At 51.3% G+C, this 18,064-nt stretch overlaps 2 protein-coding genes across 3 annotated transcripts; one reads left to right on the forward strand and one right to left on the reverse strand.

Annotated features, from left to right (window-relative positions):
* The first annotated feature begins 470 nt into the window (after positions 1–470).
* On the forward strand, positions 471–4,123 carry LOC120652154 (transcription factor bHLH144-like). The gene is made up of 4 exons (XM_039929885.1): positions 471–720; positions 1,450–1,835; positions 1,921–2,063; positions 2,159–4,123. Exon 4 carries the CDS (start codon positions 2,185–2,187, stop codon positions 3,127–3,129), a length of 945 nt encoding a protein of 314 aa, XP_039785819.1. The 5' UTR covers positions 471–720; positions 1,450–1,835; positions 1,921–2,063; positions 2,159–2,184; the 3' UTR covers positions 3,130–4,123.
* Positions 4,124–7,102: 2,979 nt separating this feature from the next.
* Positions 7,103–17,522, reverse strand: LOC120652155 (phospholipase D alpha 1-like). Of its 2 annotated transcripts, none has more exons than XM_039929888.1 (4): positions 17,173–17,522; positions 9,833–9,892; positions 7,844–9,737; positions 7,103–7,722 (listed from the first exon to the last, which is right to left on the reverse strand). In XM_039929888.1, exons 1-4 carry the CDS (start codon positions 17,281–17,283, stop codon positions 7,286–7,288), a joined length of 2,502 nt encoding a protein of 833 aa, XP_039785822.1. In that variant the 5' UTR covers positions 17,284–17,522; the 3' UTR covers positions 7,103–7,285. The 2 variants fall into 2 exon arrangements, with proteins under 2 accessions (XP_039785822.1, XP_039785821.1); XM_039929887.1 differs by having other exon boundaries at positions 7,844–9,740; positions 17,173–17,516.
* Between the last annotated feature and the right edge of the window lie 542 nt (positions 17,523–18,064).

Genomic DNA, 18,064 nt, shown 5'->3' on the forward strand with positions numbered 1-18,064 from the left:
ATGATGGCTAGCCCATCGTGCACCAGCTTTATTAATTAATCCACGGCCATCTTGTATCAATGTGTATGGTATTCGTATAGCAGACGACACATACACGTTGCTGCCAAACAACTAGAAATCGAATTAAAATTGGGAATGGAAAATAACACCGTATAAGCTAGGAAATTAAGTTCCGGGGCGATAACAACGGCGTCTACAGCGTACCATTTGCAGCTAAGCAGATAAGCAGAGAAAATTTCTCGCGATGCTAATCTTCGAGTGGCCGCGGAGCTGGAGGAAATGATGGCCGCCGCGTGGCGGGCGCCCCCTCCGGAAAGCGGAAAGCCACCACCGCCGGGGCCTCTGCTGTCGTGGGCTCGTGGCACGGCTCGGGCAGCCGGACAGTGCACGCGCGCAAATACCAGCACGCCGCGGGGTATTTCCGTCCAGGCTCGCCCAATAAAGACTCCGCTCCACGCGCCTGCCCCTGCTCCGCGCAGCCGCCGCCTCCTCCTCCTCTGCCTTTCTCGTGAGCCGGCACGCGTGGCCACGCACAGCCTCGTCGTCTCCCCACAGCCCCCCAACGGAGGCCTCGCCTCCGACTCCGAGGCGCGCACGCTGCGAGGTCCTCGCAGCCCCCGCCTCCTCTCACGCGCGCGCTTTGCTCGACTCCCACCCCCACTCGGCCGCCTCCCCTCCGCCCCGTCCGGCCTGTCGCCTTACCTCGCCGCGCTCGATCTGGTGTGTGACCTGGTCTGCCTGTGTGTGGTTTTTTTTTTTTCTGAGGGAGGGTTTCCGGGTGCGGTGCCGTCGGCTACTGGTAGATTCGGCCCCGAATTCGCCGATGCCGTCGTTTAGAATGGTGTCCAACTGGTTGGTGATTTGGGATCTTTACAAGGTGCCCTTGGGGTTCGGCATTGGGTTCCGTCTGCGCCCCCTTCCGCTCAATTTCGATCGGGTCTGCCTAAACGGGCAGATCGATCTGTGCACGCTTGCTAGAATCGGGCCCTCCAAGGCTTGTTACTGATTGCCGGGCTCATTCGGGGATTGTTGCGCCGCCATTTCTTGCTGTATCGCGTTGTTTGTACATACTACTATGCAATAATCACTATCAGGTTTTTATTTGTGTGGTGTCCAAGTCCAACGGGAGGAAAAGCGTGCGAGAGCCTCAGCATTTCCTTCTCTCCAGCCGTCCCCGGTGTGAATTCTGCTCCTAGTTAAACCTTGCGTACCGACGGTTTAGATGCTTATGGATTCATACTCCGCTCTAACGGCACCTGGATCTTTTGAGCAGGCCTGCCCATTTAAGACTGAATGGATTGTACATTGCAATCCACTTTATTAGCCTCATTTTCTCAAATTTTACTCGGATCAGATTTCTGCTCTGCAGAAATACCACCGTCTTACTGCACACGTCAGTGTGGTTGTGTATCAATATACTTACCAATAACCGAAATTCCATTCCTGCAGGTAATTTCTGGTGAAAAACAATCAGATCGGCTGGAGACTTGACACTAGTGCATAGCCCTGGCAGTGGCAGCATGCGGTGGTTTGGTCTTTCGGTTGACGTCTTCCGCAGGGGGATCTCCTTGAGCCTCTACTGCCGTGTGATTCTTTAAATCACCTCCGTGGATATCGGAGACCTTCCTTCGGCTTGCGAAGGCAGCTCAAAACCTCTCCATCCTGGCGTTGCTGTTAAGGTGCTGTGGTTGTTTGGCCAAAGCTTTTGAGGAGAACGGAGTGGGGTACTAATGGTGTGGAAAGCAGCTGCTCAGACGAGATTCCGCGTGTTTAAGCATGAGAACGGAATCGCTGTGAGAGTTATTGCTTGCTTCCAGCCGCTGCAGAATTGCCAGGTAATGCGGAAAGAAGTCAGCTGTTGTTAAGAGTTGCCTCTCTTGGCCTGATGATCCTGACATTGCTTTGGTATATTTTCTCTAGGCCGAGTACTTCCGCCATCTCCTCAAGCCCGTGACGTAGCTTTGCTCTGCTCTCCGTTTGCTGCTGAAGAAATTTTCTGCTTTAGGTTTTTCTCCATCACAATTTAAGTTGGAGAATTTCCCGTTCTTCTGAACTTTCTGCTGGTAATTATATATATCCTTCTCTCATTCATGTTGCGGCTACCTGTTCTTATTTGATATGGGTATACTAATGCTCAATTTCTGCTGGGTAATCTCAGGTACTTTTTTTGGTGGTTGTTTCTTCATGGGGGACAAGGATAATCCTTGGTGCCATTGGCCTAATTCTCCATGGAAATTCAACACTGAAAGCTCTGCAGGCAATATCTGCCCACCTGATGTTGGGCTTGTTGACACTAATTTGGTGGCATTGCCTACATGTCTGAACACAGTTGCTGCACCTGTGCCATTTTTCACAGCATCCATTGCTGAAAGACCTCTTCCAATGACTCCGAGATTTGTCACCACATTGGTGCCCAGTTTGGAATTGTCTTCACTATATCCCTCGCACAAGAGACCTCTGGTTTTCTACCAGGAGAATCATACTCCTATTACAGCTCCTCTGGTGAGGAAGGGGACGCTGGATCCTGTGCCAGAACTCCAAGGTAGCAATGAGACTAATCTAACTGATGTTGGAGCAGAAGAAACCGAGGGTATTCATGAGAACACAGATGAGATTAATGCACTCCTGTATTCTGACTCGGATGAAGGGTATGAAAAGGTGCAAGAACTCAACATAATTAGGAGGCCATCTCCTGCTGAGAATGACACCTTGAGTGTGGAATCAGTAGCCAGTGCTGGTGCTAGCGCATCAGGTTCTGCGCGACCGGCCAAGAAGAGAAGGCTCTGCTCTGGCACTGACAAGTCTGTTGTGGACACGGCCAGTTCAGCAAGGCCCGATCATTCCATCGAACAGAAGCTTCTTGTCAATGACTGTGATGCACAGTCCTGTTGCATTGGTGAAGTTGAGAGCGATCACAAGTTTGCTCGGGGGGAAGGTGAAGCTGTAGAAGGCGACAGCCCCGACGACCAGAAGCGAAGAAGAGAGAGGATCCAAGAGACTGTTGCTGCGCTCAGGAAGATTGTCCCTGGTGGCATCGCCAAAGATGCCACGGCTATTCTTGATGAAGCTATCTGCTACCTGCAGTACCTCAAACTGAAGGTCAAGACGCTGGGAGCTGCCTCGCTCTAGCTCCTGCTGGACAGTTGTGGGTGGGTTACTGAAGCCACTAGTTTCTAAATACATAAAGTGCTAGTGTTAGTAATAAGGTGAAGAAGCCAAAGGGAGCTCAATTCGGTGCTTGATGAAGACGCACTGGATTGAAATGAAAAAAAAGAAGAAGAAGAAAAGGACCCGGTGATGCTTGCTTGGCTTCCCTTGTACCCAGAAGAAAGCTACTTCAACTGAACCGAGGCTGCAATGCTTTCTTTCATTGTGGTGGAGTGCTAGTCCTGGAGGCCACAAGACCCACATAGCTCGCCATGCCACTCCGGTGAGCTAGCCAAGCAGACTACCACCATCTTTCTGCGACAGAGCTTGGACCTTCTTCTCCGTCCCAGAGAGAGCCCCTGTCAGGTGGCTCAGTGCCTGCTGCATCACCTTCCTCAAAAGGCCCTCATGGCGTTGATAGGAGCAAACAAAGTATGTTTATGCAAAGCTACAGGCATCTTCCGCCGGGCGTGATCCAAAGCAGCAAAGGGCGCTGTTGTGTTGTTTGCTTCCATGGCCTTTTTGACCTAACTACCAAAGCCAAAGGCCAAAGCGGAGATGGGTCGAGGTTAGGTTTGCCACTTGTGTGTTGAGCTCCTGGGGTCCAGTCCAACTCCAAACCAACCGGTCCAGCACTCTAGCAAAGTGTTCTCTGTGCACCTGCCTGAGATGCGGAGCTCAGCCTCAGCACCGTCATCCAGCCAACCCGCTCCTTTGTTCTCCGCTGCATAGTATGCCACTACCATATTTGTAAGCAAGTGTTCTCGCTTTGCCTTGGACGGGACGACCCAAAGCAATGCTATGCATGCACCTTTGGTGTGCGTATGCTGCTGTTGCTGTACTGTACGCCGGTATTATTACTGTTGCAGTCTCCTCTTGTCGTAGCGAAATGTATGCTAGTAAGACTGGGAATGCGGCGCTGTTTTGCGTGCACGCCCAGCAGCAACCAGATGGTACGTAGTATCCTCGAGGATTCCCCTGTTGGAGCCCCTTGTTCATCAAGTAGTGTGCGCGCGTCGGGCTCATGATTGCTTGGAGAGGCTGCATCATGAGCTTTGCCATTGGCTTTGAGTCTTCCCTTGGGAGTGTGCGTGGTTGTGTGCCAGTGCCAGGTTGGGAGGCGCCTGCTTGCCTGCCTGGCTCTGCCGGCCGGGGAACGGGACGGGACGGGGGGATCGGATTCCGAGTGGGCGGCACGCGTGCGGCGAGCCTCGCGACGGGCATGAGTGCCGGCGCCTGCCCCCCCCCCCCCCCCCCCCCCCGCTTTGCTTTGCTTTGCCCCGACGTGGGAGGTGGGGGGTCGGGCCGGCCAAAGCGGAATGGAAGGGGAGGCCCGGGGTTCCGTGGATCTTGGGTGTCTGTCAGCAACCCGCTATCGATGGCCCGTCGCGCGCTCGTGCCTCGGCTGCCTGCCTGCCTGCCTGACATCATGGAGACGCCAGAGCGGCCGCGCCTTCTTCCGCCCTGCCACTGCCAGAGCCCCCCGGGTCCTCCCCCACGCACGCCGCCTCGACGGGGGATGGGAGCTCGGCGGCGTCGTACGAGATCCCGCCGGCCAAGTGAAAAGGCTGCGACGAAGTTAATAGGCGCGTGATTTCTTTCCCCACTGCACCACCCCAGGCGCTGGGACCGGGACGTGGGCAAGCGCGCATGCAGCGGCCGGAGCAGCTTTCTTCGGGCATGCGAGCGACGAGCAGGATCGGCGGCCGCGCCGGCACGCTCGCTCGCTTGCCGCTGCCATTGACCCAACTTCCGTGGCGTACTGGCGTGGCGTGGCGTGGCCGCGGGGGTGCGTGCCTCGACATTAGGCCCGGCTGGCCCGCGGCGCCCTTCCCTGCCTTCTCTTCTTTCATCTCGGATCTCTCTCGCTCGAATCTGTCCTTGGAACGGTGTGTGTGGTGTGCATGCGATGGGCCAGGGCCCAGTTCCCTGCAGCTAGGAGGAGAAAGAAAAAAAAATTATATTTACCTTTTTTTAATAAAGTCTATTTACCTTTCTAAACCATGGATTGAGTTTACGTTTTCACCCTTACTCGAAAACTGGGTATTTTGACTCATGAACTCGCGGTACCAGACATATGACCTCGCTGGTTGATTTCTCTTTGTTGTTTTCCTCTTTTTCTTTTATATTTATTTTGGATGAATCTTTAAAAAAAATTCATGTTCATTGGATCATGTAAGCTTGATAATAATTGGCGGGATAATATTTTTTGTGATTTACCATAATTTCTCAAATATTTATCCAAAATAAGTATAAAAGAAAAAGAGAAAACACACTAAGGCTGTTTCCAGCAGCTCCCTCATCCCGTCTCGCGCATGTGTAAAATGGGGATCGGGAGTTATTGTTCCTCCGTCCAGCAGATCTCGGATGTGGAATCGCAAAACCCGAGGCAAGGAGAGAGAATGTGGATCCTTACGTATTCTCTCTCCTCTTCGCAAACATCACGCCCGCTGTAGTAGCTGGTGTCCCGTGTGGTGAAACTTCCGCACCGCCCCAGCCCGTCGCCGCTAGCAGCCATCGCCAAGTCGGGGCCGCCACCGCTTGCTGCCGCACTGGCCATAGGCCCCGCCGCCAGATGTAGCTGTGCTGCCGACCGAGGCATCGTCGTCGCTGCGCCGCCACAGTCCCACAAGGCTGCCGGATGTGGCCTGCGCCGTCGACGGAGGAGCGGCGCCCCGATGCTCCAGCCCGCGATGGGGCCGCCGACTCCCGCCAAGCCACTGCTGCCTCACCCCGAGAAGGCATGCCAGGGCCGTCAACGGGCTACAGGCCACGCCGCCACTGTTGGGGCCGTGCGGAGCCTCGACGCCGTCGCGTGTGGCTGCGCAGCCATGCCAGATCCGCCAGAGTGGAGCCAAGCCGGAGCCAGGCGAACTACAGGAGCTGCAGCTTGGAGCTTGGCCGTCATCGCCTCTCGAGTCCGACCTCGCCGCCGCAGCCTGTCGCGTTGGTTCTCGCGGAGAGAACCAGAGAGAAGATATGCAGCGGTTGGACGTTGGAGCCTTGGAGATAAGATACATCGTGGTGGGGTCCACAGGCCTTTTGCGCATGCGTTCTCGCAGTCTGCTAGAACTCAGGTTGCGAATGCGAAGGCTATGTGTGGGGCCACGTCTCGCATGCAGACCAAAATGCGTGTTCGCATTCGCACGTTGCTGGAAACAGCCTAAGAAAAACCAGTCAAGGAGGTCATTTGTCTAGTATCGCGAGTCTAAGGAGCTAAAATATCTAGTTTTCGAGTGTAAGGTGGAAATATAAATTCGGCCCACAGTCCAGAGAGCTAGATAGAACTTTTTCCGAGAAAGAATTGGCTGGCAATCCTTTGTTCTGCCCAGCCCAGACAAAGTATGAAAAATATTTTAAAAAACAAACAAGTGAGGTGTTTGCTAAGAAGCTCTGCCAAGGCAAATCAAGAAGGGGTATGTTGCTTAATATGTTCATTTTTTTATTCCTAAACATCAATTAGTAGCTGGTCAATGGATTTTGTATCAATTAATATGCCCCCCTTTGAGCTTCATGTAGCTCCGCCAGTGCCTCCACATTTCTCGTGAAAATATACCTAAACCTTCGAATCAGTCTGCCCAACTATAATTCATTAAGTGAAATTGCATCATCATCACAGCAGAGAACTCAACCTTTTAAGTCGACATAATCTTATTTGGGTTTATTATTTGCACCCCAACCCCTCTACGCAAATGTTATATTTCACGAGCGGCAGAAAGCCCTTTTCCCTTCCCTTCCAAACTTCAAATTTGATTTATCTGAGAGTAGAAATTTGCTTTGAAATCCTTTGAACATTACTGTTGCTTAGAATTAAATTTTTTTAGGCGAATGCTTAGAATTAACTAAAAAATGAGATCCATTAGATTTCCATTATTTTCCCTAAATGTGGAAGCTGGAATATTATTTTTTGCTTTATTAGTGGAGTGTTTGGTTGGAAATATAAGAAATAGGAAGCAGATGAGTCACACTTTTGTTTTTCTTATATTCACATATAAATTACAGTCAACATCATAATGATAACAGTTGCAATACCAGTCACACTGTTGTGATCTCGTCACTCTTGCGTGCATACATACGTCAACAATCAACAACATTTTCACTCCAGGTTGCAGTTCATGGTGGATCAACCAACTCCAGATCATGTGGTGAGGATGGGCGGGAGGACGTTGGACTTGCTGCCGAGTACCTTGGCCTTGGTGTCCGGGAACTGCTCTGTCATCCCCGTGATCTTGCCCTCGTCGCCCACAACGATCGGGTACGCCATGAGGTGCCCAGGGAGGTCGCCCTGGAACGTGTCGCTCGCGAACATGTCCCAGTGCCGCTGCGCCACCTCGTTCACCCAGCGCACGCAATCCAGCCTCGACGGCCGGAGGAGGAGGTTTCCCGCCGCCGCCTGGCCCAGGTGCTCCTGCCACAGCGCGACCCGGAAGCCGTGGACCTGCCCCCTCGCCGGCCGGGTCCTGGTCGCCAGGTAGCTCGGCTGGTACGCGCCCATGGCGATCTCCGTGTCGCGGCCGCCGTCCATGGAGCGCTGGTTGATGTTCGCCGACCCCACGATGACGTACTCGTCGTCGACTGCAAGGCCATCGAGGTAAGCAAGCAACGATCGAACAACAGAAACGATCGTCGATTAGATTAGAGATCGATGATGGTCTTGAAATCGACCATGAACATGAAGGAAGCAATAATAAGTTACCGATCATAGTCTTGGCGTGGACGTAGATCATGAAGCGCCTGGCCTGCTGCGCCCTCTCGTAGTCGGTGTCGGGGTCTGGCCGCTCCGGCGGCGCATACTCGCCGCCGGGGTTCGGCGCCTCGCGGTTGCCGAGGCAGAAGAAGGTGAGGTAGTCCCTGGGGTCGGCCCGGAGCCCCTTGGCGCGGATGGCCAGCGTGATGTCCCTGTACATCATCTCCATGGTGCGGCGCTGCCAGTCCAGGATGGCCTGCACGGAGCCGCTCTCCGGCACGCCCTCCGGCCACAGGGGCACCACCACGTACACGGCGAACCGCTCGCCGGCCTCGATCTTGCTCACGATCTTGAGCGACAGCTCCTTGGGGATGAGGTGCAGCGCGTTGATGGCCTCCACCGCCACGCCGCCGTCGCCCTGCCGCCACGCGTAGGAGCTCCCCAGGAAGTACTGGTTCTCGATGTAGATGAAGTCCCGCGCGCGGCGGATGGCGTGGATGTACGCGTCCTGGATGCTGCGCTCGATCACGTGGTCCTTGCCGCTCACCAGGCCGCGCGCCGCGGCCTCGTCGGGGATCTCCGGGAACCCCGCCGCAGCGCCGCCGTCGATGGACCGGAACACCTGCACGTTCCAGGACTCGGCGTCGTCGGCCGCCGCCGCCGCCTCGCGCGGCGCCCACCCTTTGTCCAGCGCGACCAGGAGGTTGTCGCCGCCGCCCTGCTTCCGCCACCGCTGCTCGAAGTTGTCGAGCACGTCCCACGCCGCCGGGCCCTCGACGCGGCAGTGGACGTCGTGCCACGGCTCCCTGGGCCCGCCCTTTCTGATGGACGCGCCGGGGAAGTTGGGCTGGTGGAAGTCCTTGCTGTGCGTGGTGCCCAGCGTGCGGAACAGCGGGTGCTCCTGCGTGTCGTACCTCCCGTCGCACAGGTCGATGCCGCCGAGGAAGCTCACGAGGCCCGGCGGCGCGTTGGGGCCCGAGCTGCCGCCGCCGTCGACGATCACCGTCTTCTGGTGGTGCGTGAACATGGTGGCCGTCTCCACGTCCTGCACGTAGCTCCGGTCCTTGTCGGGATTCCGCGGGCAGAGCACGCAGCGCACCTTGGTGCCGCGGAAGAAGCCCGCCGTGTCCTCGTCGTGCGTGGCCATCAGCCCGTCGCGCTTGATCGGGCCGAGCCCCACCGACGTCCGGTCGTCCCACACCAGCATCAGCACCGTGGCGCCCTCGTCGGCCTTGCGGATGAGCAGCTGGCCGAGCGTCTCCGCCGACGACGGCCGCCGCGGGTCCCGCACCAGCTGGACGCCGGTGTTCACGGACCACCCGGCGATGTACACCATCCGCCGGGCGGCGTTGATGGCCTCGAACACGTCCGCCCAGCACCGGCGCGGCTCGTACACCCCGCCGCCGGCGAGCGCGACGCGCGGCGCGAAGCCGTCGGCGATGTGCGCGTCCTCGTACAGCCGCACCCGGCAGCCGCGGCGCTGCTGGAAGAAGGTGCGCGGGACGCCCCCGTACGTGGCGCTGCCGACGCCGGTGCCCCAGCCGCCCTCCGGGTCCGCGGCGACGCCCGTGAACTGGAGCTGGACGTGTATCTTGTCCCCGCCCCGCAGGGGCTGCCGCTTCTCGTCGCGGATGTCGAGCCACCGCTCCACCTTCCCGCCGGCGACGACGTCCTTGGTGGGCAGGTAGGCGCGGCCGATGAGCGTGGCGCCGACGGCGTTGTCGGCCTTGACGGTGAAGATGATGTTGCTGGCGTCGTGCGCGCAGTAGATGCGGAAGGACTCGTTCCATCGCGGGGAGTGAACGGGGTCCAGCATGCGCGTCCGCCCGACGCGCGCCTTGTCGATGTCCACCGTCGCGTACAGCTTGCCGTCCATGCCGAGGCCGATGGCGTTCTCCAGCGCCTGCTGCAGCGCGAAAGCGGCGTCAGGATTTTGTACGATGGCGAGGATTGGGCAGGTGTAGCGCCATAGAGGAGAGGACACAGGATGAGCTAAACCTTGCATTGGCAGAAGGGCAGCTTCCTGATCCATGAGAAGACCTTCCTCTTCATCTGAATCTGGTTGCGACAAGATGAAAATTTAAACCATTTAATTTGTTAATGAATAATGGCATTTGGGAAAGTCATGTCTTTCTACCCGTTAAACATTTTCAACTCTGATCAATCATGGTCCGGTTTCGTCACTGGGATCATCAATAGTTGGAAAAATTGAGAGCCGTTCATCGAGAGTAATCTAATGGTTGTAAAATATGAGGTACCAAGAAAAAGTATCGCAGTACCAAATAGATGGGTCAGAGTACCAAGAAAAGGTGGAACCATTGTTCATATTAATTTAATTATTAAAATTTGATGAAGGTTATATGTGTCATTTCACTCTACACAACATCCAACATTGCCTAGTTGAATATTTAAAAAAAAACGCGGCCGGAGGGGTGAACAGACCCCACCGTTTTTCATTAAGAGGAAGCAACACGGCTTCTCCCGGCTGCGGAAAAATCTCCGAACCCTGGCACATGCCCGTGAGGGCCAAGCCTTACGGCAAGCACAGCGAGGGGATTTTTTTTACCCACTAACCTAGTTGAATATTTCGTATCTATTTCCTTCGGATTCCTCGCCGGCGTGCAGTAAACCACCACCGCTGCCAAAGTGCCGAGCCGTTCTGATGCGGCCTAAACGCATCAAGGACCGGGTGAGGCGCTAGGTATCATTTCCATGTTGAAGCTCTCGCTGCTTTGCGACGTCAAGGTCGCTACTCATCTTCTCCCTTGCCAGCGAGCTCTACGAGTATGTTGTATGCTATCAGGGTGCAGTCGGTGCCCACACCTGGAAGCTTTGCTTGGCGACTTTTCTTTTCTGAGATTGATACATTTCTCCCTCTACTTTTCTCTCGTTTAATTGATTAGTTTCCAAACTAATTTCACTTTCAATGATGAAGAATTCAATGAATAGTCTCTGTGGAACCCATTTCATTAATGTGAAAGAACCAGCCTTCATAGGATTCCAAATTGTATTGTTGTATTATCTTGCATTCTTGCCCGTTATAGGATTTGCATTTTGAAACGCAGCATCAACCTACCATCCAAAGACTTCCATTTACTGAATTTGCTAAGGATGGATGTGAGGAACAGTGCATTCAGACATACATACAGCTTTATCATTTTATTAGTTAAAACTAAGCTTGTGATAAATGGAAGTAAAAAACTCCTATAAGGAGCGTAGCCATGGATGTTTCATCGATAACTACCTGTTAATCTTGGTGTTAGCTTTCATTAAACAATATCTTTACATATTTATAAAAGAGTAAAGTCTATTTTTGACCATCCAACTATTGACTGCGTCCGGATTTGGCAATGCAACTCTAAAACCGGACATCAGCAGCCATCCAACTCTCAAAACCGTTCATGTTTAGCCATCGAGCTGTTTTACTAGATGGTTTTGCTGAGTCGGACGCCACGTGACGGTGGGACCCACCTATCAGCCCTCCTCTCCCTCCTCTCTCTCCTCTTTCTCTCTCCCTCTACCTCTCCTCTATCCTATCCAACTCCGCTGACCCTGCGTCGGCCGCCGCCCTTCCCGCGCACGCCTCTCCAGCTCACCTGGCCGGCAGCGCGGGCCCACGGCGGAGCTCGAGCTCGCTCGGCCGGCAGCTCTGGCTCATGGCGGAGCTCGCCCGGCGTGTTCCTGCCGGCGGCGAACCGTTCGGCGGCGGCGGGGAGATGGGCACTTACGATGACGGCCTTCAGCACCGAGGGGTGGTCGCCGAGGAACTTGACCATCCAGGTGAGGACGCGGGCGGCGAAGATGACGCCGATGACGTTGTTGGCGATCTGGGCGTCGGTGAGCGCCTCGCGGTCGTCCCTTAGTCACACGGAACGCGGAACGACCCGGCGTTCCGTGTTCCGGGAACTTCGTTCCCGGATGAGGAACGGGGACGACGCGGAACGCCTCCCGGAACGTGTGAGGAACGAAGGTTGGGCCGTCGTCCCAGATGCAAGCGGAACAAGTACCACTCACCTGGTGGTACGCGGCGCATCGGCTCGGCGGCCGGCGGCCGGCGCGTCCGTGGAGGCCAGCCGCCCCTCCCGCCAGCACATCGGCTTCTCTGCTTCGATTATTCCCGTCGATCCGTCCAGACTCCAGCCTCAGCCCTCCATTCAGCTGGCCGTCTTCAAGGGCGGCATCCCCGAGGCGGCGGATGCGACGCACGGCCGGCCGCCGGCGGCCGCACGCACAAGGTTATGGCGGCGGCGGCGCGCAAGCCGTGGGTGGCGCGGCGGAAGGCGGAGAGGAGCGCGGCCAAGGCCAAGGAGCAACAGCCCAAGAAGGCAGCTGGCCCGCACGCAGCTGCATAGGGGTGCCTAGCTGCAGCCGCCGCCGGCCGGGTACGCGTCTCTGATCCAAGCTTTCGTGGAGACAACCTTTCGGCGGCCGGCGAGGATGAGTAGGCGATGGCCCCTGCGGAGGATTTTTTTTTCCGCTAAGGGTGGTCCAGGAAGGAGGCCAGGAGGTCGCTGTCGCGCTGCCGCAGAGCATAAAATCAGCACGGAGCATTTGATTTCGCTTTCGATTCTGATTCTGATTTTGATTTTGGAACAGAGCACGACGCAGAGCAGGAGCAAGCAGGCAAGCAGCAGCTAGAACTAGAAGCAAGTAATAGCCGCTCACCAGCTTCATCTCCTGGAAGGTGTTGATGAGCTGGCCGTCCCAGGAGCGGAGCGAGCGCAGCGCGATGGCCTCGATGGCCGGCACGGAGGCGCGGATGGACTCCGGGGAGAAGGCCCGGGAGACGAGGCGGCGGAGGTGGGTGTGGTAGTCACCCTGCTGGAAGAAGATAGCCTGCGGGCCCAGCATGAGCTCCTTGCTGGCCGGGAAGGTGGGCTTGAAGAGGTGCGCCTGCGTGACGAGCACGAAGCGCGCTGCCTCCGGGCTGGACACCATCACGCAGGGGCACCCCAGGATGTGCGTCTTGAAGATGGGCCCGTACCGGTTCTGCTTCCGGGCGAAGAATACGTTGGGGTTCTTGGAGGAGTAGAGCTGGAACGTCTCACCCACGTACGGCCACCCCATGGACCCCGGCGGCAGCGGCAGCGCCTTGCCGCACGCCGGCGCGGCGGCTCGCCGCTTCCTGCCGCGGGCGGCGCAGGCGAGCACGAACGGCGCCAGGAGGCAGACGAAGAGCAGGAGGGCGCCCATGGCCTCTTTGCTTTCGCTCCTGCTCCGCTAGCCGCTGTGAACAGAGCGAGCTAGGAAAGGGCGGCGGCCGGCGCAGGTTAGAGGAGAGGGAGAGGAGAGAAGAGAGAGGGAGAGGATAGAAGAAAGAGAGGGAAAGGAGAGAGAGGTGCTGACAGGTGGGCCCCACCGCCATGTGGCGTCCAACTCAACAAAACCACCTAGCAAAACAGCTCGATGGCCAAACGTGAACGGTTTTGAGAGTTGGATGGCTGCGGATGTCTGGTTTTAGAGTTACATTGCCAAATCCGGACACAGTCGATAGTTGGATGGCCAAAAATGGACTTTACTCAATCAAAATAGCCATTGGATCTGTTATTTTTTTTCTAATAAATTACCCACATTTGCTATTATGAAAATAGACTAAAGTAACCCCTAAACATGTATCTAAATTACCCACCTTTACCATTATAAAAATAATCTAAAGTAACCCCTCTAATCTTCATGTAAATTACCCACTTATGTCATTATAAAATAATATCAAATAACCCCATAAATTTTTTATGTGTGTTACCCAATGATAACATAATAAAAAGTTAAAATAAACCCAAAATCTGAATCAAAATTATTACTATAATAAGATCTTAACGCGCATCAATATAGAATTCTAAATTACTATTTCTATCATTATTAATATATTATTTATGTTATTATTTATATAAAATACTAACCATAATGTGTGTGTCACCATATATTCATGTATAAGAGAAAAGATAAGTATACCAATTTTCATGTTGTTCAGATAGCTCAAACAAGTGTTCAATTGGATATATATCAAACACATATGGATGTGTTATGCAAAGTGAGAAAAATGTAGTAACTAACTTATCACATTTATTACAATTGCGTAATAATATGTATATTTACAGTACTAGATTAGAATATTTAATTGGTTACAAAGATCATTAGATAGATAATTATTAGATATCTCTAATTAATCCATGCGGAAGCAACGGGTTGATAGACTAGTGCACATAGTAATGACCGAAGGAAGGTGTTTAATCTAATGCAATTTGTACTTATTGTCTCTGATGGTGTCTCATACTCTCATTTAGTTGTTTTCTTTCTCATTATACCAAAACTACATATATGTTGGCCGTCCTACAAAGATTTAAGGTTGAACAGTGCATGGTAATAGATGATAGATGAAATGGAAAAAAAACCTACATGTGCACGACCTCCTATAGTTATCTTTTCCCTAAATCAAACTCGAGATCGAAACCCATGGAGTAAAAATGATGTAATCACGTGTTTGTCTTTTGGATACACCGCCATGAACACATGTGGACCTTTGGCTATGCCAATCGTATCATCACTGTGATAGTTTGTCTCCGTCGCCTTGTGCGTCCCGTTGCAACGCACGAGCATATTGCTAGTTAAGTATAAACTAGTAATGACCGATGTCATGGATAAATGGCTCCGCTAGATGTTGTCTCCACGGCGGGGTACTCGAGCCAGTTACATTGCCAAATCCGGACACAGTCGATAGTTGGATGGCCAAAAATGGACTTTACTCAATCAAATAGCCATTGGATCTGTTATTTTTTTTCTAATAAATTACCCACATTTGCTATTATGAAAATAGACTAAAGTAACCCCTAAACATGTATCTAAATTACCCACCTTTACCATTATAAAAATAATCTAAAGTAACCCCTCTAATCTTCATGTAAATTACCCACTTATGTCATTATAAAATAATATCAAATAACCCCATAAATTTTTTATGTGTGTTACCCAATGATAACATAATAAAAAGTTAAAATAAACCCAAAATCTGAATCAAAATTATATTACTATAATAAGATCTTAACGCGCATCAATATAGAATTCTAAATTACTATTTCTATCATTATTAATATATTATTTATGTTATTATTTATATAAAATACTAACCATAATGTGTGTGTCACCATATATTCATGTATAAGAGAAAAGATAAGTATACCAATTTTCATGTTGTTCAGATAGCTCAAACAAAGTGTTCAATTGGATATATATCAAACACATATGGATGTGTTATGCAAAGTGAGAAAAAATGTTAGTAACTAAACTTATCACATTTATTACAATTGCGTAATAAATATGTATATTTACAGTACTAGATTAGAATATTTAATTGGTTAAAAAGATCGTTAGATAGATAATTATTAGATATCTCTAATTAATCCATGCGGAAGCACGGGTTGATAGACTAGTGCACATAGTAATGACCGAAGGAAGGTGTTTAATCTAATGCAATTTGTACTTATTGTCTCTGATGGTGTCTCATACTCTCATTTAGTTGTTTTCTTCTCATTATACCAAAACTACATATATGTTGGCCGGTCCTAACAAGATTTAAGGTTGAACAGTGCATGGTAATAGATGATAGATGAAATGGAAAAAAAACCTACATGTGCACGACCTCCTATAGTTATCTTTTCCCTAAATCAAACTCGAGATGTGAAACCCATGGAGTAAAAATGACGATAATCACGTGTTTGTCTTTTGGATATCACCGCCATGAACACATGTGGACCTTTGGCTATGCCAATCGTATCATCACTGTGATAGTTTGTCTCCGTCGCCTTGTGCGTCCCGTTGCAACGCACGAGCATATTGCTAGTTAAGTATAAAACTAGTAATGACCGATGTCATGGATAAATGGCTCCGCTAGATGTTGTCTCCACGGCGGTACTCGAGCCTTTTGTACCTCGTAGACAATACTGATATCTATAACAACTTATGTTTATGATCAAAACAAGTATTTGTCATTTAGGAGAAAGCGACAACGCCGCAGGGGCAAAATCTAGCAGCCAGCTTTAAATCCTATACGGAGGCGTATACGTATTGGTGGGTTGTCACCTCCTGGTCGGCCGTAGCTGTGTCGGCCATAGCCGTCCTCTTAGATTCGACCTACTAATCGGCCATGGCAAGCTCACTCTCAGGATCACATGGATTCATTTGGGAAGGGATCGAGGAGAGGGAAGCAAGAGGGAGATTCAAGCGAGCCTGCATCGTCACCGGAAAGGGATGCCTGCAGACGAGGTCGTTGCATCTTTCATTGGTAATACATCTTTTTTTTAGACTTTGTAAGATTACATCTCTTTCTCTAAACTAAATAATTAAACCAGTTATCACAAAACTACATATTTAGCTTTAGTAAGCATGTAATTCCCTATCATAATTACTTGACACTTATGAATATTAATGGTTTTTAAGCTGTAACTTTGACAATTATTGATTAAAATGTATCGCTATATATCTAATAAATCTTGAGATAACGAAAAACATACGCATACATACAATATTTACGTTTCCTAACTAAATATTATGATAACTGTTGATATTCAAAACTTTACAAGTATGACAAGATTTTGATCAAATAGTCAGGTATTTATGCCCGGGGATTAGTAATCTATCTTCAATCACACATACATCACGGAAACTATAAGGATAGCATCCATGGGTAGCTGGTTATATATTCATAACTAAAAGTTATGGTATGTGGACTTAAATATATAATTGTTGTGATCGACTTGATGCAAAATCTTCAAGCAACTATCGCGAAAAAAAATCTTGAAGCGATTTCAGGTGGCAATCAATCAAAGTAGGTCTCCAGAAAGTTCTTTGGTGTAATTTATTTTTTTGAGGTTGTTTTGTGGTAAGCTATCAATTTTTTTTTGTACTGGATACCTACCTAATGTTTCCTTGATAAATATCCGATATGATGCACTCTTTGGGTGTCTTTGAAAAAAGAAAAAGAAAAACATGGTAAAATGCGTTAGTTGTAGTTTTGTCCGAGGCCATAGTTTTGCAAAGTTAGTTTCTTTTTAGCAATTGCAAAAGTTAGTAATAAGAAAGGAAAGGTCAGACCCCAAAGTGCGTAGGCCCAGCCCAGCAGCGAACGAGGTCATGATAAGGGACCCAAAGCCCATCGTCACGATGGGCAGCAAGACCAACGCAGGAATTATTTATCTTTTTTTTTTAGTGGAAGGAAAAGAAGACTAAGGATTATTTGAGCCTTCTTTACAAATTGATAAAACCATGAGTTAGGATCCTCTAAAACGCTCAAGTGAGATATTAGTTTTCTCTAAAAAAAAAAAAAGAATGTACCGCAGTGTTACCTTCTTGGTCGGCTGCAGCTGGCCGTCTGACGTGACGGACAGGTCGGCCGCCACGATCCTGGCGTCGATCACCCCGTGCAGCAGCAGCTGCGTCGTCTGTGGCTCTTCCATGGCTTCCGGCGGCTTCTTCTTCTTCTTCGTCGTCGTCGTCGAGCGAGCTCCTCTTCCGCCGCCAAGCTAGCCCTCGATCTTTGCCTCTTGCTCGGAGCGAGCCGCGACGAGGCCAAGAACAAGGCACGCGCGCAGTGTATATATACTACCCCTCCCGCCGGACAAAGCAGCTGCCGCCCATGACAGCACGGTACCCCAAGTGCGAGAAGGATATCTGTATATCTATATGTCCACTGGGAGGAAATTAAAGTGGGGAGGAACAGGATGCTGTGGGTCAGTCACCTGCCTCTTTCCCTCCCTCCTTCCTTGCTTCAAGAACAATCTGAGAAGCCAAGGGAAGCGGCTCGCCGCCGGAAGGCATCGCGGCAAGGGATCCTGCCATGACTTGGCAAGCACGCGGAGAGCAGTGCAGGAAAAGTAAAGGACAAGTTCGACGGCGATCGTCATCAGCTAGTTGAAGTTCGTCGTCGAGGCGACGCTGGATTTCGACAGGGGTTTCGCGAGAAGCGTCGTCGTCCTGATCTTGCTTTTCATTCTAGGTGCGTCGGGTATGTGGAAAATAAAGGAGCAAAGGGTTCTGGCGATCAGATTCTGGGGGTTTGCCCTTCGGTTTTACAGCTCCGGTCAGAACATGCGTGCGTGCTCTCTAGATGCTGCACGTTTCCCATATGAGGCTGGGTTTAGTTCTAAAATTTTTTTCTTCAAACTTCACTATTCACCTATCACATCAAATCTCTTGCTTCATGCATGGAGTATTAAATGTAGGTAAATAAAAATAATA

This window comes from Panicum virgatum, chromosome 9K, assembly GCF_016808335.1.
Source record: "Panicum virgatum strain AP13 chromosome 9K, P.virgatum_v5, whole genome shotgun sequence".
In the NCBI taxonomy this organism is placed as follows: domain Eukaryota; kingdom Viridiplantae; phylum Streptophyta; class Magnoliopsida; order Poales; family Poaceae; genus Panicum; species Panicum virgatum.

What these genes read in the sequence shown, in the direction of transcription:
- LOC120652154 (XM_039929885.1), top strand. Translation starts at nt 2,185, where the DNA reads ATGGGGGACAAGGATAATCCTTGGTGCCATTGGCCTAATTCTCCATGG.
- LOC120652155 (XM_039929887.1), bottom strand. Translation starts at nt 17,283, where the DNA reads ATGGAAGAGCCACAGACGACGCAGCTGCTGCTGCACGGGGTGATCGAC. An exon ending in AGCTGCAGCCGACCAAGAAG is followed by an intron (nt 9,893 to 17,172) that starts GTAACACTGCGG and finishes TGTCGCAACCAG; the next exon opens with ATTCAGATGAAGAGGAAGGT. An exon ending in CCACGCCAAGACTATGATCG is followed by an intron (nt 7,723 to 7,843) that starts GTAACTTATTAT and finishes ATGGCCTTGCAG; the next exon opens with TCGACGACGAGTACGTCATC.